At 45.5% G+C, this 24,581-nt stretch overlaps 1 protein-coding gene across 2 annotated transcripts in view; it reads right to left on the bottom strand.

The window, feature by feature from the left end:
* The window catches only part of Mpped2 (metallophosphoesterase domain containing 2), a 180,854-nt gene extending 157,600 nt beyond the window's left edge, over window positions 1–23,254 (bottom strand). Inside the window, exons 1-2 of one of the 2 annotated variants that reach the window (XM_005364044.3) lie at window positions 23,176–23,254; window positions 17,538–17,785 (exon numbers count right to left, since the gene is read on the bottom strand). In XM_005364044.3, coding sequence (XP_005364101.1) covers window positions 17,538–17,665 — 128 coding nt within the window. In that variant the 5' untranslated portion in view covers window positions 17,666–17,785; window positions 23,176–23,254. Of the gene's footprint in view, window positions 1–17,537; window positions 17,786–23,175 lie in introns of those variants that run through there. The other variant, XM_026787838.1, reaches the window with a different exon arrangement.
* Between the last annotated feature and the right edge of the window lie 1,327 nt (window positions 23,255–24,581).

The following is a 24,581-nucleotide window of genomic DNA, read 5'->3' as shown; positions in this document are numbered from 1 at the left end:
TGCATTCCTGGCCACACTGGAATCCTGATGCCATCTAACAAGTTATCAGTGACAACATCCAAATTTATTACACCCCAGGAAATGTAGATATGATATATAAATCAACTCATTCAACTTTTCCACTGCCTCTGCAGGAACAGAACTATCTCCCCCCCACACACACACTTACAGGTGAGAAAACAGGAAAGTTAACTTCACCAAACCACACACAATAGGATCGACACATAAGCAAAAACTGAGTTAAAAACAAAACAAACAAAAGTGGCCACAAGTCACTCCATCTCCTGGAGAACTTTTTTACACATTTAACAGTTTCTTTTATGTGGGGATTTTCTCCTGATGTTCCCATATTCTAGACCTGCAGCACACACTTGCTCTGACAGAACACGACACTCACACTTGCTACAGTCTGTGCTCCAGACACTAGTCTATCGATTGTCTAGCTCCTCAAGCAGTAGAGCTGAGAACATATTTCTAGGCCTCAAAACTATTTATTATGCCTTTTATGTCAAACTTAACTACATTTGCTTAAATCCCTGAATACTCACACTTCAAAAAAGACAGAGAGAGACCGAGATGGAGAGAGAGAGAGCATGCCTGAAACCAATTCCCTGAATTCTGTGTACAAGGACCACCTTCCTCTGTCCTCACCCAATTCCACATGTGAGCAAACAAGAAACATAAATCCGAGTAGATTGGCGGTTCATATAAACAATTCAGACCTTATCATGCCTCTCTGAACTGACTCCAATTCATCAAAAATGCAGGCACCAGTTATATATGGCATCCTCCATTAACTGAAACACACCAATAAATTTCCAAAATGTAGACTCAGCACCAAAAAAAAAAGGTGGAGAAATCATATATCGTGGAGCCGCATGCAGCCCCTCCTCTGTGCAATCTCGAGTCATGCATAATGCAGCAGCGCAGCCACTAACAGCAGGCACGCACCAGATAATTTACACTTGTTTTTATGGACACGACGAACTGATCTTTGAAGCTGTCCCTAATGAGATTCCGCTTGGCCCTAACAGCATCCTGCGAGAGTGTTCCGGTGTTTTCTCCTTGGCATCCGGTGCATATTTATAACGCACAATACGGGCTCATTTAAATTGCACGTGTGGATTTTGGTGTCTTCTCTGTCTTAGAGATTGCCATATACTAAAGTGGACTGACCCCTCAATTACTAAAGCCTGCTTTGCCCAAATAATGCCACTGCTGTTTGCTATAGGCGCTTTTCAAAGAGGCAGGGTCTATCAAAGGGCTCCTACCTGCAGGGCGGAAAGCTGCACTCACTCTAACCCTGCTCGTAAGCCCAGAGACTCAATCAGGCCTCAACCAAAGGGCATCTCCACAAAGGCTAATTGTGTAAGCCATTGGGGCAGCCACAGCCACAGGGAAAGCTGGAGTTCATTGCCTAAACTAAAAACTTCCTACCCACAAGGGTTTGCCATGCAACATCGCTTTCTTATCCTCTGCTCCTCGGCTGCCTCTACCCCAGGTTAAACTCCTTAAACCTGTAGAGCAGGGTCTTCTATTCTTGCTCCCCCGACGGACTTTTCTTCTAACCATCTGGTATTATAGGAGTCTAGAGTTTAGCGGCTCCTACTTAGGTGTCTACCACAGTCATACTGGCTTTTACTTGGTTTTCCTTAAAGTCCATCTCTGAAAGGCTTTCCAGTTGCTAGAACACCAAAGAAAGTTGTAATCAGAGTTTTATCTGTATCCAACCCAAATCACAGACTCTGTCCAAACAGCAGCTCCACAAAAGCTTTTGCTGTTGTTGTTTGTTTTGTTTTTCTCTTGTAGACGACCAGGCTGGCCTTGAACTCCCAGAGACCAGTCTCTGCCTAGACCTGCCTCCTCCTCCTGAGTGCTGGGATTAAAGATGATGCGCACACCACACCCACCTATAAGAGTTTTAAGAATGCAGAAAGGAACCAATAAGGTAGGGAGAAGGGTGTAGGGGACATGTATAAGAACAAAGTATAATGGCATATATGTATGAAAATGTCATACTGAAACCCATTAATTTGTCTACTAACTTACTAAAAAAAATTGTGAGAAAAAAGAATGAGCGTACTATTTCAAAAAATACAGCCGAGCTGCTAAAAGCACAAAAATACAGAATAAAAGTGGCTTGCCTTAAACAATATGCATGACTCCTGTTCTCACAGATAAGTCATCTTCTTGCTCAGGCTTCACATATACTCCACAGAGTAGAGTTGTTCATCAGACTCCTAGGAAGCGGGCTGGAATAGACAGATCTAAGTTCATCTCATACGGCTAACCCTCAGTCCACAGTCACTGACTTCCAACAGGATCAATACACGAGGAATAACTGAGTTAAAACAATATGCTTTCTAAGGTTTCCCCTTTAAGGTTACAAAACAACATGGGAATCTCAAATCTTTAGGGTCTTGTTCGGGCTGCATATCAGATATTTATATTATGATTCATAATAGTAGTAAAATCACAGTTATGAAGTAACAACAAAAATAATTTTATGGTTGGGGTCACCACAACATAAGGAACTGTATTAAAGGGCCGCAGCATTAGGAAGGTTGAGAACCACTGGTCTAGTTGAAAGTGAATCCAACATTCTTTTCTTGTTAGAAGCAAATTTATTACAATCAAAATTAGTGTCAACTGAAGGCAGGAAAGATTGTAGCATTAGTGTAGGAACTCCATAAATATTAAGTATCTTTCAGGTCCATCTTAAAAACCCACGTGAGAGAATGACCTGCTATCTTTTCTAGGCACTGTCAAGTACAAGCACATGGTCTCCAAGTGAAGAAGACATTACAAGGTGACACGGGCTTCTTGGAGAAGCACATACTAGTTCTTTGAGTCCCTGAAAGCCCAACTCCATTGGACAGGAATCCGCAGATTGTCTAGACTGATTGAGATCATGAAATGGGATACAAATGACAAAAAACAAAACTTAAAAATTAATAAAGCTGCTATCCTCAGAGATTACAATCTAGTGGGGGATATCACACCTGGGGATACACTTTGGGGACTCCAAAGTTGGTTCAGTGGTTAGGGAAAGTGTGTTTATTTCTCTGCCTGAGAATTCAAGCTTAGATCCCAGCACCCACGTCAGGCAGCTCATGACTTTGTATAACTTCAGCTGCTGCAAAGGATCCAATGTCCTCTTGTACATCATTTAAACACACACACTAAATAAAAATTAATCTTTAAAAAGAAAATATACTTTTGATATGTGTAACCAAGGGAAAGCTCTACTTGTTGCTTGTCAGCACCAGTTAGGAGGAGCAGAGGGTTTCCCTAAAAAGTGACAGGAGGGGCGAGCCATGCAGTTCAGTTGGTAGACCTCTTCCTTAGTATGCATGAAGCCTTGGGTTTGATCCTTAATACCACACAAACAAGGTATGGGAGCTCAACATTCGCTTCAAGTATCGGAGAAGTAGAGGTAAGAGGATCAGGAGTTCAAGGTCATCCTTGGCTACGTAGCTGGTGCCAGACCAGCCTGGACTACATGAGAACCCACTCCCTCTCCAGGGAAAATACACACATGCATACATACATATATACATAAAAGGTGGCAAAAGGAGAGAGTGGTAGCAGCAGCCCAGGCTCACTCAGAGTCTTGCAGTTGAGGGCAGAGGCCGATCTCCTGCATCCACGCTACCTCATCACTTAAAGAAACAGAAATGAGGGATGAGTGTCTAGAGGGCTGGAATTCAAATGCAGCTTTCCTTCAATGTCAGCACTGAATCCAGACAGCTTTGAAGACCTTGGGAAATGTCCGTGGACATCTCACCAAAGCTGGCACTAACTGTTGCCAAATGTCTGCCTGGCACCAACATACAGACTAAATTGGCCATGAAAACCTCTCTGTGGTCTTGCTCTTCTCAAAGGAAATAATTTTGTGATCAAGAATGTGGCTCACCCAGAGGCCAGGCTTACAGGGAGGCCTTGGATTCTGAGCTTAACTCAATTGCATGGTTTAGGGCAAGAGTCTCATGTTTCAGATGTGCAGCCAAGTCATCTGATCCCGTCAGACTTTTAATGGCTTCTAAAAAAAATCTGAAGTGTTAAATCCTTTTCCCAGCTTCCCCCAGAGCAATCAGAAGGTGTTTGTTCCCCAATTCCCACTAGCCCCCAATCTTTTATTCTAATAAACAGTTGCTAAATCATTATTGTTGAATGCTTATTCAATCCTAAAGTTTTTCATATGTGATACTTTCAAAAATGCAGTTAGAGCAAGTAAGAGGATAATGAAAGTAAAATGCTTAGATCCTGCCTGACACCAGGGTCAAGACCTTGATCATGACTGTTTAAGACTTTGGGAAGAACCTCCTTACCCAAGAAGTTCCACAAATCCAGTGACAGGCACAGTCAGAGTTACATCCTCCTACACACACACACACACACACACACACACACACACACACACACACACCCCAGGCTAGTGGTATAAAGTGTTTATTGTGTCCACGTCTGTCAGTAAAGTCATCAAGACTCACTCCCTCTATCCTGGTTCAGTATCTCTTGGAAGAAGATACAACCCTAAAAATGTCCCAACACACCTAACGTAAGAGCATGAGGAAAGCCATGGTGATGTGCGTCCTATTGCTACGGAGGCTCCTGAGGCGTGAATGCTGATGCTACAGAAGCAATCATGGTAACATTATTAAAAACAGCAACTGCATGCATTTTACATGCACAACACTACATACTGTACTAATAACTATGCATCATCTAAAAGAACCTCAGCATTACCTGGTTTATTTTTTTTTACTGAATTCTAAAAGAAATATATATATTATACTTTTATATGCATTGCTTTTATATGCATTGCTTTATACAATGTGTGTGTGTTACATGGCCATGATTGGGGAAAGGGATTAGTGGCCATGTGCTCACAAGTGCAGGCCACCTCACTGCCTTGAGATAAGGTCTTTCATTGAACTGAACTTCCATTTAGCCAGGCTATTTGGCTCCCTCTGAGGATTCATTCATTTGTCTCTACGTCACAATACTAGGTTTCTTTTAAATACAGGGTCTTACTCCATTGCCTTAGCTGGTCTTAAACGCAGAGATCCATCTGCCTTTGCCTCCTGAGAGCTGGACTTACAGGAACATGCCACCACACCACACCACACATGTATTTTCAGCAGTACTTGAAAATAAATTAATTACATTCACTTGTGGGAATGGGGGGGGGGCGCGTGTGAATATAGACACAGAGGCGCTGTAAGGTCAAACTCTGGTCCCAGGCTTGGTCACAAGTATCCTTACTCATTTAGTTGTTCCTGTAACTAGTTATTTTGGGGGGCACACTAAGATGCTCACAGGTGTGCTTTAGGTGGCTCAGTTAGTGAAGATGCTATCAAGTCTAAGAACCAGAGTTCAAGCCCCCAGGATCTACATGGTAGAAGGAGAAAACTGACTGCCACAAGTTGTCCTCTAACCTACACAACACACAGTACCATGTGCCCATGAACACACACACGCACGCACGCGCGCGCACACACACACACACACCCCCTCTCTCCAGGCCTCCTCCAACTCTAAACCATTTATAAACAGACTTTTTCTATGAAGATGAGCCTTCAGTAGCAGAGAACATGATAAACACACGCAAGGGGACAAGGGAGGGGTAGGCTACAGTCTGGCTATATTTTGACCTAATAACTAGAATGTTTTCATTTGTACGAATATTATTAATTGTGCCTGTATTTCTGCTCTGCAACAACCACACCATTCTAAAGCTCCCCACTCTTTCCCACACCCCCACCACTTAGTAGCCCTTTATTAAGATAAGGGGTCCAGCATGGCTCCTGCAGTCTGGGGTCCAGCAAGCACCTCAGGAAACCGCACCGTGTGTCTATAATGTGGCGAGCCCTCCCTGTGCAGCATGGGCTCACAACCAATGTGCACTAATGGCCAGAAAACTCATTTTCATTCCACACTTGACAAAATAAACACCTCATAAAGGCAGGTAAGCAGAAGCCTCTCTCGCCCTGAGCTGTTCAGCTTCAACCTTCAGAAGCGGGGAACAGCTCAAAGCAGGCGACCCCAGCACACACAAAACAGAGTCCTGGTATAAAAAGCTTGGAACCAAAGCAAAGCCCTTCTGTAAAGTTAAATTGTTCTCCCCCCCACCCCCAGCCCTGCTCCCCTTCTAACAGGGTTCCTCTCACTAATACAGAATTTGCAGAGACTCTTTCAGCACAAATCCTGGTTGAATTAGCAGGATCTACATGAGCCTGCAGGGGAAAAACCAGGGCACTTGATTGCTCTGAGTTACCAAAGAGCTCGGTTCTTTCTCTTTTGTCCACGGAAAACGAAGCCCTGCTTACATGTCGGAGGAAATATTTCAAAACATTCTCTTTTTTCTCAAAGTGAAGAATTTATGGAAACAGATAATTAACAGCAAATGACAAACAATCCAAGCAATAAAGGACCCAGTTTGGTTGCCAAGATGATGGTATCAAATTCCAAGATAAACAGTGAAGCGTGCCATGGCCATTAACATCCTGGTGGGGTAGAGATGGGGAAAGGAGCCATCCTCTACCAATCTTCAAGGGCTGGGGGTGGGGGAGGGTGGAGCAGTCTGTCTCCAGGGGATATTGTTTCCCTTCTGGTTCTCAAGAGGCACTGTTGGAGTTCGGAGTTTGGGGAAAACACCCATGCCTTCCTGTCTCACATGGGAAGACAGACTTGCAGCACAGAAAAACTTAGACATTAACATTCTTTAGGGAGTAACTCTTCCTAGTACAGTCTCACCAAACACTCATTCACTTCCCCCCGTTCTTCTCTTTTCTAGCTCAAAATGGGGTTCAGTGCTAACAGCCAGGCCTAAAATGTAAGGTTAAGTACAACATGAAAACCAGTTAGCCTGCAGAAATCGGAGCCGGGGTCCCGACATCTGCTACATCTCCTGGATACCACAGATGGTGAATTTGGGACACCACAGCTTCACGTCTTCCTATATTTCTCAAAAGCCAGTTTGTTAAGTCACCACGTGTCAAATGGACTCAAAAAGAAAATAAGAAATCCAAACATGAAGTTTTGAATCACCTAAAATGGCCTTTAAAAAAAAAAAAAAACATTCCATCTCAGAGATCAAAATAGGTCAACACACCAAAAAACTTCTGTTCTGGCCACTTGTGGACTTCCAGGTATGTTGATCATGCTGTGAACTCTAAAAAGCCACAGCACCGGTGTGTGCGGTTTGTCTCATCTCCTTGCTGACCGAAGTTCACAGTGCTGCTCCTTTCCCTACGTGGAAGCCAAGGCCAGGGCATCGCAGAAGCCAGGAAGAGCTCTGATCTTTGAATACATCTGCTGTGTTCAAGGGCAAGGCTGACGGCATGTCTGATGAAGGTCCATTTCCTGATTCAGGGATGACCACCTTTCTATTACAACCTCACATGATGGAAGAACAAGGGTCTCTCTTAGATCCCAATTTTAGGAACTCTATCCTCAGGGACACATCACCTCCCATGGGCTCCACCCCCTAATGTTACGATTTGGAGGCTAGAATTTCACTACATAAATCTTGAAGAAACACAAATATTTAAACATCATACATAACGTTGATCCAAGCATGACCAATACACAAACACGGAGTCAGTTTTTAAAATAGAATATGTTAAACACATGGTGGTAAAAGCAGTGGGGATTTTTGCAATGGTAAAATAAGATGCAGGGTGGGTAGATGGCTCAGTAAAGTGATTGCTGCCTCTCAAGCGTGTGGATCTGAGTTCTGAGCCACAGTTCCCACGTAAAAGCCGGGCACAGCAAAACACGTCAGCAACTCTAGCACTGTGGTGTGAAGGAAGGCAGGTCCCGGGAGTTCAGTGACCAGCCAGTCTAGCCACTCGGTGAACTCCAGGGACAGGGAGAGACTGCAGAGATGAGTTGTAACCTCCACCTGAGTGCAGACACTCACTTACGGCCCCATTCATACACATACACACAGTGAGGTTTGATGCTTTCGTGTGATCTCTAAATGTTACAGCAAATGCAATTGAAACAGAATGGGGATTTTTTTTTTTTTCAAAACTCAAGACTTACACAGAGTTGGTAAAATGCGTATGTCCAGCCAAAGGCTAAATCTTTCAGGGAATTAGAAAAGCATGTTCAGGCTGCTTAGCTAGTAAAGTTAATTTTTCTTGATTTCAGCTTTATGTCTTGCTGCAGAACCCATTTTAAACTATGCGCACAGCATGGAAAAGGTTTGAATCTCGGGACTGTGATACTGACTCCTAAAACCAAGTCAGCGTAAACCACTCCCCAAGCCAGCCAGTGTCAATGCCAAAATAGCCCACAGCAAGATGGAAAAAGGCATCTGCCTCATCCAAGAATTATCAAATCTTTGGACTGGAAGATTTCATGGGCTGTGTGCACAAGAAATAAATGGGTTTGGGCAGGGTCCATGTTATGAACTAGAATTCTGCTATCATTTAAGGAAGCCAACCCAGGAACATGGATAACACACTCTCGCTGAGATCTGTAAGCGCAACACTAGAACTATGCTTCCTTAGTACACGTTCCTGCTAGTTGGCATCTTCATTCTCAACGCACTTTTTCTTACATTTTATTTATTGATTTAATGGGAGTGGCGTAGGGTACATCCATGCCATAGCAGGCTGTGGGAGTGTGAGGACAACTTGCAGAATCAGTTTTCTCCGCCCGCCATATGTGTGCTGCGGATCAAGCTCAAGTCATCAGGTTTAGTGGCAACACCTTTCCCCTCTGAGCCATCTTGCCTTTGTTTACCTTTTTAAAGCATATAACCACCAAATGGGACAAACATTAAACAAATTAAGACAGGACATAGTTCAAAGTTCCAGTAGGAAAGGAAAAACCGAGAACACTGCAGAAATGCATTTTCTTATATGCCTATGTGTTTCAGTCCTTCATTGTCAACCACAGAAACTGAAGGGAAAAAAAAATCTCCAAAGCAAAACAATGCAAGTATGTGAACCCAAATACCACAAGAGCTAACAAATCCTAACATTTTCTCTAGTTAGTACTGCCACACAGACGTGCACCTGAAGTGTTTTTTTTTTTTTTTTACATTAAAACAGAGAGAGCCAGGCTGGCATGGGGGTCAACAAAGTGTCTATACTGATACGGCAGAGCCTAACCATACAGGTATCTTATGAAAGTTCAAAAGGGCCACTCAGAATGGCAGGGAGAGAGCTGAGGAAGTCCTTAGGATTCAAGCTCGCACAGAGACCTTCCAGGACACGGCAAGCTTTGTCTCTTTCCAGAAGCAGTCCAAGCCCTTGGTGTGTTAAACAAGCTATGGGAGGTTGAGTGGTATTGGCCCTGCTTTTACATCTTAAAATCTTACCTTCATAAATTCTAAAAATGTCAGACTGAAAGCTGAATCTGTCTCATACATACTAACTTCATCCTCTTATTCAATCAGAGCATCTCAGACAAAGAAGTTCAAAGAAAGCCTGAATGAAAAGCAGGAGAAACAGCCCCCATAGGGGGCCTGAGAGCTTCAGGAAGTAAGGACGTGTCCGTCCACTAACTGTGGTCACACTTTCTTTATCATCTTTCTCTATCTCTAAAATGCAGAATAAAAATCCAGATACGTCTGAGTACTGTATCAGTCAGCACTTTGGAATCCTGCAGACTGAGGCAGGAGGATGGGAAGTATAGGGTCAGTCTGAGATATATGATAAGCCTGTCTCAGAAAGCAAAGACAACTAACAAATTCACGGCTTGGGAGATGGCTCAGTGGTAAAGAGCTTGCCTCATGAGCATTGAGGCTTAGATTTGATCCCCGGAACCCATGGAAAACTACCTGCCAGACATGGAGATGCATGCTTGCAATCCCAGCACTGGGAAGCAGAGACTGGAGGATCCCACTGACCAACAAGTTTAGCTGAACTGGTGAATGACTGATTAATGAGAGGCCTATGTCAAGGAGGCAGACAGTGTTCCTGATGATGATAACCACAACCGTGGTTCCTTTCTGCTCCCACAACACTCATACCACATGAATGCACACCAACACACATAACAACACTTGTATGTGTACAATCACACACACGTGCTCTCTCTCTCTCTCTCTCTCTCTCTCTCTCTCTCTCTCTCTCTCACACACACACACACACACACACACACACAAACATTCAGATCTAATTTCAGATATGGTCTGTTTTATTTGTTAAATTATTTTCCCTCCGTGATAGCCCAAGAAAGACATAACACTTCTACCAAGTTATACAATCATACAGTGAGGTTCTAGGAATAAGTCCTTGGGGACAAAATACCCAATCTTAGATTTAGATTGTCTCTAGCTCTTGAATGCAAATAAAGAGATCTGCAAAAGAGGGAGAAAGTTAGCTCAAAATGAAGTTCAATTGTCACAGACCACAAAATGGTACCCTGGGGGGGTGTGCAGAGAAAGGACTTATGCTTTAAAAACAAAACAAAACAAAAACGAGAAAGGAAAGCAAAGAAAGCCACTGTTTTTGCATGAGTGCAAACTAAAAGGGCCATTCGAAATCTCCCAGGTAAACTTCAGATTGAAATACTTTTGTAAACTATGGTCACGTTACTGTGCAGACCAGTGATAAATCTGTAATAGAGAATGCGGCTTTCTGAGAGAGTATATGTTTACATTTTGAACAAACAGTTAACAAAGTCCACCCCTGAAGTAAAGAATAAACATCTACCTTGTTTGAGATTTTGCTGAACCCCAGGCATTATTTCATTTATTGATACTACTTCCCCATCCTGTCCCCTGTCCCCCACCCCCGTGTGAGAGTTCAACTCACATCTCTCTTCCCATACAGCATCTCCATGATGTCCCACTAATATTCTTTCCCCACAGAATATCATTAACGATGGGGGTTTATGTTCTTAATTTCAAAGAGACCAAAAAAGGAGGGACAGGCGTAAGAAGCAGAAATTCCAGAAAAGGAGGAAGATATTCAAGGTCTTGCAACCTGGTAGCTAGTGAGCAGCCCAGAGTTCAAAGAGGCCTAGCTTCCTGAAGATTGCAGAGCTAATTCGTGACCCCAACAGGAGCAGAACTCAAGTCCCCTGAAACACTTCCTGTGTGCATGCCAACAAGCTGTTGAGACCACACTCACTGCTGCCTTCTCAAAATGTTGCTTAAGACACTGCTTGAAATGTTTTCCTCACTGGAGGAGTGAGACAGCTCACCTTGGGAAACGTCCACCTTGGCACACAAGCCCAACAACAGAGCAACACCAGCAGCTCAATCTCTGGAACCCACAATAAGGGAGATACAGAAGCTCAGCAGAAAGGAGAATTCCCTGGAAGCTCACGGGCCAGTGTAGAGTGAAACAGTAGAGACCCCCTCCCAACAAGGTGGAAAGGGAACACCAGGTCCTGAAGGTTGTCCTCTGATGTCACACTCACAGACACCTAGATCACACACACACACACAGACACATACACACAAACACACACATACACACATATACACATACACACACACATATACACATACAACACACACATATAATGCACACACACGCACAGACACACATATACACACAGACACACACGTACACAGACATACTGCAAATAGCCAAAGCACTTTTAAAGTCCTTTGTTGCTAGGTATAGGAAGAAGACTGTATGACTGATATCCTCCAACACAGGAACAAGCGGAATACCCTTTGGCTTACTCCTAGACTGTATCATTAACTAGAAGATAGTGTCGCCCAGGAACCTAAGTGAGACCCAACGAAAGGAGAAGATGTACATTGAAGTAAGCCTTTGACATAATATATAGAGACAAATTATCATTCTTTCAGAAAAATTAGCATAAAGATAGCACTGTTTTATAAAGTCAATTCCAGTGGAATAGAAGTATATAAAACACAAAGATATTAAATGGCATGAAGTAGTTAACTAAGTGATCATCAGTAAAACTAGTGTTCATCCTTCCCACCCTTTTATATACACATACATAAGCAAACATCATTTTGATGTAATAATTGTATTCGTTACTTTTATTGTTCTCACAACCAAAGACTCAACAAGAAGCCACTTGGAAGAGGCAGGACTGGTCCTGACCGATGGTTTGCTGAGACTCAGTCAACTGTGATGGGGAGGGCGTGTCAGTGGGAGCGGGACGCGCTGGGCCGAGCTACGAATCTCAAGGACCACCTTCCAGTGATGGACTTGCTTCAGCTAGGTACCACATCCCACAGGGCCCACACCCCCAAAAGGGTGCCACAAGTTACATGCAGCCAAGCGTTCAGACAGGTGCATGCGAGGGGCCTTTCACACCCACACCTCATTCTCCTCTTTTCTGAACTATAGACACCTAATATAATCCTGAAATTTATATGCTTCCGACCTCATTCTCTAAAAGGAAAGGAATATAACCTTAGATCAAGTGAAATATCTACAAAAACTGTATGAATCTGTCAAGAAATGATTATCAAACACCTCAAGAGATCACTTTTTGATTACCAATGGCCAGGCAACATGAATGAATGCTACCCAAGGCAACAGTGCAACAAGAACAAGCTGCCTTGTTTCATATGGTCAAGCAGTTTAGAGACGTGCCAACCCACTATTGTACAAAGTCACAGCTACTACTGCATCCGTGCACCAAGCACTGCCTTCTGGTCCTGTCTGATCCCAAGGGTGCTGGGAACCACAGACACGGGCAAGGAAAAGGTTTCATTTCGGTTGAACAAGCATTAGGACATTAAGCCTACTTCATAGATGACAATACCGAGACCCCAAATTTTTCCAGCAAACGAGTAACAAGCACAACCACTCAGTCTTAGCTGTCACATTTTCCCGCACCTGCTCAAGTAGCCTGTGACAATCCTAGTTAGTACATGTCTGTTTTAACCATGATACCAGTAGGAGAACTTGAGACATTGACAGGGGCACAGAAGTCAGGTCCAGCCTAAGGGAAGAAAAGCCTTGGGGGTCTTCACTGAACAGCTGCCTGACACAGGATTTCTACTCATTGGAACTGCTACTCCCTTGGTGTAACTGGAGGTGAAGAGACCTTCCTGCCTGTCTACAATCCTGACAGGCACAAAATCTCCTGCTGACGCTGACAATGCAGGAAATTCAACCCCAAACCCCACCAGGAAAAGCCTCCATGGTGTCCTCCAATGATTCCTTGAAGAAGACCAGACAAAACTTATCAGTGACTGGATGGAGGTGGTTTAGAATCAGGAATTTGGAATCAATGAAACAAGCATCCCTGATAACAGCTGGCACTGAGCACACCGCAGGGAGGATGGGGCACTTAGAATTCTTCTGTGCTCCTTTACTTGAACAGCCTTTTACAGATGATAAAGGAAAATAGGGTTCCACTGGTGGTGACTGCCTCTACTTGATACCACTTTCTGATAAAGAGCAAGGGAGAAAGAAAATGCTGGGGCCTTCATACCTGAGGTGTGGTCAAGGACAAGTGCCCGAACAGGAGACAGAATTGAGTTCACATTCCCATTGCCAACCCTTAAAAGAAAAATTAACCTTGGTAGTATGACAAACCATCCTGTGTTGCAAGGAACACGAAGCCCCTCCTAAAGCAGGATTTCCAGTGCTAACCCTGACGGAGCTGGATGCCTTACCAACTTATTTGATTAGGCCTCCCATCATTAAAAACACAAAGTCTTTATGACATTTCCAGACCTAAAATGGTTCTTTTAATGCCTTCTCTAATCATCATTAAAGACACTAAATAACTTTTTCAACATTCTATTCAAGAAAGATGAAGGGCTGTGGACAGATGAAGAACTGCCAATTGTTGGTTTTCAATCATCTCATCCGTCAGGATAATCAAGAGTCCGAGCAAGAAAGGCCTCCTATTCTAGAATAAATGTTGGTCTACTAACTCCAGCTGTGCTTTGATTTTCTTTTCTAAAGTCAGATAGGACTACATTTTAAAAAAAGGAAAGAAAAGAAAATCCTACGTCAGAAGCACATTCAAAGAGATGCTTCTTAGAAAGTCTGGTAGCAATCTTGGAGTTTATAGATAAGGACTAAATCTAAACCCCTCCAGCTCTAGGGTAGATGGGCTTCAAATGATGGCAACTGACTCTTGCTAATTTTTGTCCCTCAGAGTGGCACCTTGCAAACAAAGCTTTGCTTTAATTAGTCACAGTTAAAGACGATACCGGTCATTCGGTGTAATTATTTACCTATGAATAAACTGATGTCCGAGGAAGGGAAGTTGAGGGGTAACTGGAAAAGAGCTGGTCACAAAGCTAAGCTGAGACCAACCACATTAAGTGGGAAAAGAAGAATTCCTAAATTAAGGTGAGATAATACCCACAGCTACCACTAGGTCATGCGAAAGGAGACAAAGAGCCCCAGTATCTATCGCAGGTCTTCACAGATTTATAGGGTAGTGAGAAGAGAAAGTGAACGCTTCAGGAATCCAGAGCAAAATCAATGTGTAATGCTCCAAGTAGGAAATACAAACTAGCTATAGGAACGCAGCAAAGCTCTGCCATGACATGTTGTAATCTTTCAAATCAAGGGAAATTTTAGGCTCAATATCTCACAAATACTTTAGGGTCACTTTAAATTTCTATTTAGACAAAGGATAATGTTTTGAATGCAATCAAAATGGAATATATGGCAGTCAAGGAAGACACCCAAGCTCCTACAACCTACCAGGGGCTGTCATAACGCTAGGCCATCAACCTGCAGAGCAGCAGCAGCCCCATAGATGACTAGGTAAGGCTGAGGCCATGGTGAGTCACACTCCTGACAAAGCACACCTTCACGCTTCCAGAGTGATCCCGGTTTCTCCTATCAACACATAATCAAATGTATTGAACCAATCAATAGATCAGAAGAGAGACAGGCAGGTAGACAGACAGAAGACAGATGGTGATAGATGATTGATAGGAAAATAGTAAGAGTTAATATAGACAGAAAAAATAATATAGATAGAAAATATTATTAACAGATAATAAATAGATAAAATAAGTGATATATATTGATCAGAGTAATAAAACAATAAATTGATATAAATATATACATCTATGAATAGATATTGATTATAAATAAAATAAATAATTATATAATCGAAATAAGTAAATAAAATATAATAAATGATAGGTGGATAGGTAGATGGTAGGAAAATAATAATGGATAATAGATGTTACACACAGATAGCAAAAGTTAATAATAGATGATAGATAGATGATTGATAGATAGATAGGCAGACAGATTAGATAGAGATAGATAAGATAGGTAGATTGGATAGGTAGATTAGATAGATAGATAGATAGATAGATAGATAGATAGATAGATAGATAGATGATAGATAGATAAGATATGAAATGGAAGAAATGAAAAACCTAGAAGTGACATGTGGAGCAGACAGAATCCATCTAGATTGGGAAAGCAGTAACAAGACAGAGGACAGGAGGCTTCCTGTGGGTGCAGGAAACTAAACCAGCTCAGAGCATATGATAAGCAGAGAAGAAAAATGTCACAGCTGTGAGAAACAGCTAACTCAAAGGCACTGAGACAGAAGGGCCCAAGGGCTCTCAGGTGAGAGGAAGCCAAGCTGAGTGGTAATGAAAGGGAAAACCCACAATGGAGCCACCTGGGAGGAGGCCTGCACTCCCAGGCTCGAGTCCAGTGACACGCTGCACAGCTGTTAGGTTGCCATTACAAACCTCTTTTTTGTTGCCCTGGTTGGAGTTTTTCTTTTTGTTCTCCCCCCCAAGAAAAAGAAACACACACACACACACACACACACACACACACACACACACACACACACACAATTTGACCCTTCAAAGTTTTCACGGCTAGATCTAAGATCAGTTCTAAGCTTACGTGATTTAAAAACTACCTCAGCGTTCAGTTTACCAGAGGACTCCTGTGGGCAAGAGAAAATAAGAGGATATCTGCAGAGCCAAGCAATGGCTGAGCTTCGCAGTCATTTCCCACGGAATCTGGGCAGAGCAGTCTCACTGGAAACAGGATCCACAGCGTTCTCTGAGATCCGTTAATACAAAGACCAGTCTGCCAAAGCAAGCTAAAAAGACCCTAAACTACGGCACGCACAAATCTCATGACATGTTTGAAGGAAAGGGAAGAAACAGAAACAATAAAAAGAGTATTTGAAACACATGCACATGTATTGTTCAGAAAACCTATCATATTAACAAAGAGAAGACTTATTCACCTACAAACCTCAGTCTTGTACCCTGTCAGCAGCCCCTCCTAATCACAAGCAGATCCTCCTCACGGAAGGCCAGCGGGAAGCTCTTAGAAACAGCTTAGCACAACCATCTGCAAAGACGTTTATGTTCTTTCTTTTCTTTTTTGGATTGTTCGTTTCCTTTTGCTTTCCAAGCCTGTTGTTTTTGTTTTCCTACTATGCACAAACCTCACAGGTACTTTAAGCAGCTTTCTAGAACATACTTATAGAACATCATCCCACTATTTACACTACTATCCAGCGAATCGAGAAAAAGACCTTTTTGTTCAGTTAATGCTTCTGAATTGGAGAAGCGCATGTGTGTGGGTAGGACCTAGGAGTTACTTTTATTTTTTTTAAAACATAAAACAGTCCCTGGAAGAAAGAGTCTGTGACTTGCGCATGCCCTGGGTTCAATTCTGCCAGGAGTAAAAACAGTCAACAAAATCCTAACCTCCTCTCCCTCCCAACTACACAATAGCGTTCAAAGAGATTCAGTCCAGCCATGAAGGGCCAGTGTTAGACATCGGAAGGGGTCTCATGAAGAATGGGCACCAGGCCTTGAATAAACAAGAGAGATGGTGACCTTCTGCCCCTTCCACTGAAAACCTGGCACTTCTGCAGCGGAGGACCAGACAAAAGTTGGAGTGTGACCAGGGGCTGTGACATCCTTGCCTCTCCAGGTTCTTCCTATACTTCTTCCTTAAATAGCTTAAAGCTTCATGTGTATTCCATAGTATCAGGGAGTGGAAGAAAATACAATTCGTGAGACCAGCTGTTCCACTCTGCTTAAGCCTTTTCCCCCCATATTGTTCAAGTCTTGTATAATGCAACCCATGATTCACTAGCAGCAGGAGAGACAATGGATTTAGCAGTCGCTGGACCATTAGTGCCAATTAGGCATATTTCCCCAGCTGAATGTGAAGGCTTAGTGGGGTGAAGTGCAAGAAAATATTGGAGAAAATGTCAAGAAATATTTCATGAAGTAAGTAAGGAACACACGGTAAAGCAAACCGAACTGAGGGTGAGAAGACACCGCCAAAATTCACCGTGTGGCATTAGGAAAATACCGCACCCTCTTAGTTCTTATCTGTAACATGTGAACCAGTTATCCGAATCCTTCAGAAGTGCTGAAGACCTAAGGTGCTTTTGTGGCTCAACGTGCTGTAAAAATCTGAATAGCTACCCAGATGCAAAGGCCTTCTCCTGGGCTACACGGGAAACCACAGATACCCATCTGTTTCGGAAATCATTGACTTCCACTCTCCCTAGCAAAATGCTGAGAGGATAGTTTCCTTTCACTTCGCTTCTCCTTTCTTGGTTGTTACTATTTTTTCTTGTTAACATTCGTGAGAAATACTTACATATGCACATGTGGCGGCTGGAATCTGCTCTGGTTGATGTTGTAGTGTGTGAAGGCCTGGGTAGGATTAGAGCTATACTCATCCACGGCTATGGTAACTTTGCCTTGAGCAGGAATCCCATGTGCCATCCTTCCTCCCTATAGGCATGAGCAATTCACAATTCTCTGGAGCAGAAGCTAGAAGCAGGCATGGTGTGTTTCAGCCAATCTCTAAATCCAAGGATCTACTCATCAATACTGCTGTGCGTTCTAGAAGAAAAAAAGAAGCATTATATGCATGTATGTGTACATATATATTTAAAAAGAAGAACAAGGAGTAAGGCAGTTCTAAAATACATTAAGTTTGGAATCTAGATATCAAATGGCCTCAGGAACAAACTCTGAATCGGGACTGTTTCCTTGTGGGTGTAACTGTAGTCGACTGTTGGCTGTATGGCCCTCAGAGTGGACTCTACACCCTTTCTGGCAGGACTAGATGCTAGCGGATTGTCTCAATGGAGTTCAAACCAAGAATTCCTCTCTAATTATAATTAAGGCACTTAACGTGAATTGCAGAAGGGCCAAATCCACAGTTGCCATGGTGTCTAGCTATAAATGGTTTGTGCTGGAAGACGCCACCAAGTCTTCGCTGCTAATTGAAATATTTGGTTCTTACAAAATTGGTATCACATTATACAATCACTTGAAGTCTTAATGCTTCGATGATCCACAGGACACAATGACAAACGCAAACTCAAGGTTCTGTGCTCATTTACAGACACTTGAGCTATAGAATGCTCGTGAAGCACACGTTACACGGAAGTTTGTCTTGAAGACACTTTCTTTAATACACCATGCCTGGTACACACACTACCTTCTCTCTGGCTAACCAAGGCACACTTTCTTTCAATTCTCAAGTTACTCAAGGGAACATCAGAGGCACACAGAATTGGTCGGTCACTTTGTGACCCTGACCTTCCTCTTCTCTCCCTATAGGAGCATTTGGGGAGGGCAGCCATGACATCTGTGGCCTCATTGGTGCAATGTCATTCTTAATAGCTGGTCTCATTTCCATAAGAAATTTTCAGCAGTTCTGATTCTTTTTGTAAGTCAACGCATTAATTGCTGCATGGGATACAGAAATGAAAATATCTGCTTGAACAGCAGATGTTCAAAGATGGAGGGAAGCAAGGCCTTGCATGGAAGCTGTCTCCATCAATGATCAATTGGAGGAAGTAGGAGGCACCCCATACTCCTTGACTAACCCTTGGCTAACCTGCACTCTTTTCTAAACACTCCGGATCAGAATTCATTTGCCATGTGCACTATTAATCTCCAGAAATCGTAGCTGCGATCTCAAATAAAAATATTTAGAATAATAAGATTAGATTGAAATTTGGCATGAAACACCTTAAAATATCGAACAAAAGGCAGATGGCCTGCCATAGGCCATTTATTTTATTATTTTGCAACCCCGGGCTCCTGTAGTCCTCCATATGCTAGCTGGGCTAAGAAATTCCACAGTGTTCTACTCAAATGATGGCTTTTTTTTTCATATCAGTAAAGCAGGCGAGGTTACACCCACCTGGCCTACGTTCCCAGAACATTCCCACAGCCGAGAAAGGAGGCCTGGTGTTCTGGCCTTTTTAACAAAAGGTCGCCTTGGGTTATCTTCCTTCTTCCTGACTTTAGAGGTGGTATGGCTCCCACAAGCACCAGTTGACAGGCGCTCTGGCAAGTAGGATTAGCTAAGTCAAGTCCCGCCCTGCGCCTCCGCCTCCGATGGAAGGTATCTATAAAGTACTGCTTACGAATCATAATGGAGCGGTTTTCCTACCAAGTTTGCAGCTGTTTCCCTAATTTCCTACACAATTATATTTTACTGTTATTTTGCATAACAGTAAAACACAACACCTGCTTCAAATTGCAGTCCTGTTCTAAGTGCTGTAATTCTCTTTTGAGACACAAAGTACTGAGACACCGCTGAAGCGCGCGGGGCTGCATAATTGCGTGGCGCTGAAAAGTAAATACAAACGGAAGCATCTTCCTGTTACAGAAATGACTGTCATTAAAGAGAATGTTAGCCATCAAAGCACAGAGGGGGAAAATACACATTTCCAGAATACGAGAACTCAGTGTTTGCATAAATTAGAGAGTGCTATAAAAATTACTTAGCAATTCTTATTTTCCTTCCATCAATGTCTATTGTGTGAGGTACAGAACGTTTCGGCAGCAAAGGAAACCAAATGCATGTCTAGACCACTGTGACCTCAGACTATCTGCGCCCCTTGCAGAAAGAATTTAAATGGTTGGAGAGGAAACTTGCTAATTAAACTAAGAGAGCGTAGGCCAGAAATAAAAGACGTCCTGGATATTTACAGTGACTTGACGTGGCTAGAAAGGCAACCCTCTCGACTTGAAGCCAACAAGAGGCAGAACTTACAAATGACAGACCCCACTTCTAAATGGTCCACTCCGCCCTAAAGTCACCCTACAGATTTTCACTTTCTGTTGGGAAACACCTATGTCTCTTTGCACCCCTGCCTCCAGCAAGGCAAACAATATCTCTCCATCAGCAAGCTCAGACCTCAGCAATTCTGAAGGGCTAAATGGGTGGCTGGCATCTCATTTGAATTCATTGTTGCCTTGTTCCCTTTCAAATGTTTTATCGAAACAGTGCACCTGCCGGGTCTATCTTCTTTCATCTGGAGTCCTTTGAAGGAAATGTCAGACTGAGGCAGAGAGCTTCAAAACTTACAGCACCTCTACAGACCAGTCAAGAAAAGGCTGCCTTTTCTTTTTCTTTTTAGTGCTATGTTCAATTCCACACACACCTCGAAATGAACATATCCTAAGACTGATGTGTGTGGGACTGGGGGCAGGGGGGGGGACTCTTGGGGACAAAACCACTTCACTCCACATTAGATTTTGGGGAAAGTCTTAACAGTGCAAGGATCGCATCTTAGAACCTTTGAAGAAGCCTTATCGCCTTGCTTCACTTCAGGTTGTAAAACCCTCCTGACCACATCCTCCACTCCCAACACTTAAAGGGAGCAGCTTTCTTCTGTTAATTTTATACTTCAGTGCATTTTATCCACAAACAAAGGCACCCAGCACAAGATGCCAAATGCCTAAAGAAAAACCTAAACAGGACCGTCACTGCCAAGCACTCACTCATGCTGCTCTTAGAGTTTCAGTTTAAAAAAAAAAAAAGCCCACGTGAGCCATTGAGCATTTCCTAGACAGCAGTCACTTCTGTCCCTTAAGCTGAAAGACTGGAAATTTTCTTTTCCAGGAACCCACTTGGAAAACCTCTTAAAGTCTGCTGGCAAGGAAGGGATTAAAAACTGAAGGTTCAAATAACTGTCTCTACCTCCTAGGCAGCGGACGGACGATTTACCTAAACTTTCAAAGCAACAATTTCTGACCTCTCTTCTCAAGCGCCGCCCAAGCCAAGCGGAGGAGAAATGAGCCCTGGATTTCTCTTTCCTTGTTTAAATAAGAATGCTCACTTTAATCAGAAAGACAGCCGCCCCACCAACCAGCTGGGTGGAGGGACTTTGGAGCTCGCCCCCGGTCCAACCCCCGCCAAATTTCATTCTCTCCTCCCTCTGCCTCAGAGATCCAGAACCTTCTTAACTCACGCCCCTACTCTTTTCTGCCCATTTCCAGTTACTCATTCCCACATGCGGGAGCGATGCCCACACGCCTTCTCCGCGGTGGCTCCACTAGTTTATTTTTCTGGAGATGCTGACAAGGTTCCACGTGCCTCTGTCCACTAGGTTCCCTCCCTTCCAATCACACTTACACCTGAACTTGTCTCCAGCACTGCTGCCACCCAGCTGGCACATTCTTTCGGAGAGGGAGGGCACGACTTTTCTCCTGAGCCTCTGACAAAGCGTGGAGTCTATATATGGTGGGGTGAGGTGGGGGCGCAGAATTCTCTACTTTGGATTGGTTTGTTTGTTTTAAATCTAGGGTGGGCAGATGAGGTGGGGGCTACAGCTACTGCACACACACACACACACACACACACACACATGCACACACGCGCGCGCGCGCACACACACAAACCCACACTCGCCCTGCCCTGCCCTGTCAGCTCTCACTGCCTGGTCCTGCCCATAACTCTCTTTTCATTCCTCAGGCGCTGAGTACCCGGCTGCCACGGTCACGGCTGCCGCAGGCGGCACTACGGACCTAGACTCACTGCCCCAGGGTCGGCTAAGCATCTGCTCCCATCTTCCTCTCCCTCCGCCGGGAACCGACTGAGGACGCCGCACCATCCTTGGTGGGGCAACGTGGTCCCTGGTCTGGGAAGTAAGCCTCCGGAACGCGCTGGCATCTCCGAGCATACAGACAGGGGCAGGAGCCCGGGTCCGCACCGTCAACAGCCGCCTCCTCGCTCTGTGTCCCGGAGCTGCCAGGCACCTTCTCCAGAAGGGCTGGAAAGGGAAGGGACCCGGCCATCAGGCTGAAAGGGGTGTGGAAGCCTCTGCCTTGCCCTCTCTTTGGAAGTCTTTCCCTTCCAGTTAAACTTATGTTTGTTTTCCCCACCCTGACCTGTTAGTGTCTGTACCATCACAAATCAATTACACATTTTTCATGACCCGCATTCGCTCTTAATTCCGGGTATGTGTGTGTGTGTGGGGGGGGGTGCACTATAAATCAACTCCACTGATTATCTTTCCATTCTATTTTCTTGATGGGGGATTTCAACGCCCTCTAGAACCTCTAGGTTAAAAAAAAAAATGCTCCCTTCACCTCCTAGGCCGCAAAAGCCCGGAATGCTAAAGATTTTTTAAAAGACAACCTTACCACATGTAAATGTAAATAGAAAAAAATTTAAAAAGAAAGAAAAAAAAAACCAACTCCTGTTTAGATAGAAAAAAAAATTTGGTGGCCACGGTTACTTTTCCACGCTACCGTACCCCGCCTCCCAGCCCCCCTCGCTCTGCAGGCTGCGGTCGCCGACACCGGAGAGTGAGGTCGGGGCGCGGGGGCCGGCTGAGAGCTCCGCGCGGGAGCGCTGCGCGCGCGGGCGCCCCGAGCACAAAGCTGCGCCGAGCCGTCCGGCCACTGCACCTGGCCCGGGGCCGGCGCGGGCGCACGGGGCTCGGGCCGACACAATGCACGCGGGCCTAGGCCGGGGCAGCGGCAGTGCACGACCCCGGGGACTTTCTAGTAAACAGATCTCGGACTCCCGGGCCCCACCCCCATCCTCGCCGCGGGGCTTCGGCCGCGGGCTTTCGCGGACACCACCCCCGCCCCGACCGGAGAAACCCGGGCGGAGGAGGGGGCAGGGAGGTGGGGACCCCGAGAGGTCGGTGGCCGAGGGCTAGGGGAAAGGGAAAACAGGGAGCGAGATGGGGAGTAGGAGGGAGGACAGCTACGGAAAGAAATTCGTTCTCCGCTTGGGGGGTTGCAAATCTGCTCTCCCCGGGTCCTCGAGTGCTCACTCGGCCAACCTCAGGGTCGGCGGGGCCGCCGCGCTCCGCAGCCCCCGCGCCCTCGCACGCGCCTCTGACAAGGCACCTCTCACCCGGGCTCCGCTTTGTGTGTGCATTTTTTTTTTCCCTTCCTCTCGCGCCCGGCACCGGCCGCCGGCCGCCTCCTCCCCCCCTCCCCCGCCCTCCGCCTCCCTTCCCCGGGCGGATTACCTTTCCCGGGCTGTGCTCCGGGTCCCCGGGATGCCTTCAGCGCCCCGTGTGCGGGCGAGCCATCGCCGAGCCACCCAAGCCGGCTGGGAGCAGCGCTGGGGGCGGCAGGGGCGAGGGGCGCGGGCGGGCCAGAACCTTCGACCCCGGAGGTCCCCGGCGCCGATCCAGAGCCTGGAGGGTGGCGCGGGGGCGCGGTGCGAGCGGGGCGCGGGGTCGCTGCGGGGGGGGAGATGGAGAGGACGGGAGCAGCCTCGATCTGGGGAGAGAGCGAGCGAGGGGGCGAGGAGAGGCAGCGAGGGCGCGGCGAGCGAAGGGAGCGCGAGCGGTGCAGTGACAGGGACTGCCACTGGGGTCAAAGGAGCACAGCTCCAGGAAGCTGGGCCGCCCCAGCGCCGCTCTCTGTGAGCTCCCCGCCGGGACCCCGCGCCCTGCACGCCCCTGCGGTAGTTCCGGCCCACTCGAACCCCCCACCCGCGCCCTGAGGCCGCGGGGTTTCCAGGAGAGGAGGGAGAGCGGAGGGCGAGGCCCGCAGGCTGCTGGTGCTCCTGGGTCAAGCAGGCGGCAGGAAGCTGAGCTGCAAGTTCATCACCATGTGTGATCAGCGTTAAAATGATAGGGGTCGGGGAGATGGGGGCGGGCCATGGAGCGCCAGGAACATAGGGGAGCCCCCCCAGATGGGCGTCTTCTGCTAAGAGAACACCAAGCCCCCGCCCCCCACTCGTGAACCTGCCAGGCTCTGTCAGAGGTCCTGGCACAGCTCCAAGGCGCAGAACTCGCTGCAGGGGCAGGAGGAGCGTCTGGGGCACAAGGATCACACCGAGGGGGACGACCTCAGGGTCCCTCCCCTCTGCTGATCTGAGGCTTTCCTGCGGGATATCAAGTCTCCCCTCTCCTCGAGCTTCTCAAACACACACACACACACACACACACACAGAGCCCTCTCTTGGCTCTGCAATGTTGTTCCTGAGAAAGAAAGGCCAATCCAAAGACAAGGTTTTTTGACCTTCAAGAATTAAGACAGGTTCTGAATAAGAAGGTGAAATGAGGCAAAGGCTTTAATTGGTTCCATTTTTTGCCCCCCCCCCTTTGAATCACATTTTCCCTCTCCCAAAGACCTGCACTTCAAAAACCAGTCTAAAATCAAAGTTACTCCAATCTTTCTCTACTACTTTGGAAACCGGGGGATGGGGGTGGGGATGGAGGTGGAACACTAGGAATATGCAAAAAGGGGGTCGGGGTAAGGATGGGAAAAGCCTCTGAAATGCTGGACAGACGGCTTTTTAGTAAACTTGGTTGGCGCGGTTGTCTGAAAGATGAGGTGGCCATGTGATGTTACGCCACTGTCAGAGCTGAAGGATTTGGAAAGCGACCAGATCTAATTCCTTTCTAGGAGTCAGACTCAAAAA

Source organism: Microtus ochrogaster (assembly GCF_000317375.1).
Source record: "Microtus ochrogaster isolate Prairie Vole_2 chromosome 14 unlocalized genomic scaffold, MicOch1.0 chr14_random_1, whole genome shotgun sequence".
In the NCBI taxonomy this organism is placed as follows: domain Eukaryota; kingdom Metazoa; phylum Chordata; class Mammalia; order Rodentia; family Cricetidae; genus Microtus; species Microtus ochrogaster.
The sequence above is the reverse complement of the archived record's forward strand: the minus strand, read 5'-3'. Positions and strand labels throughout refer to the sequence as shown.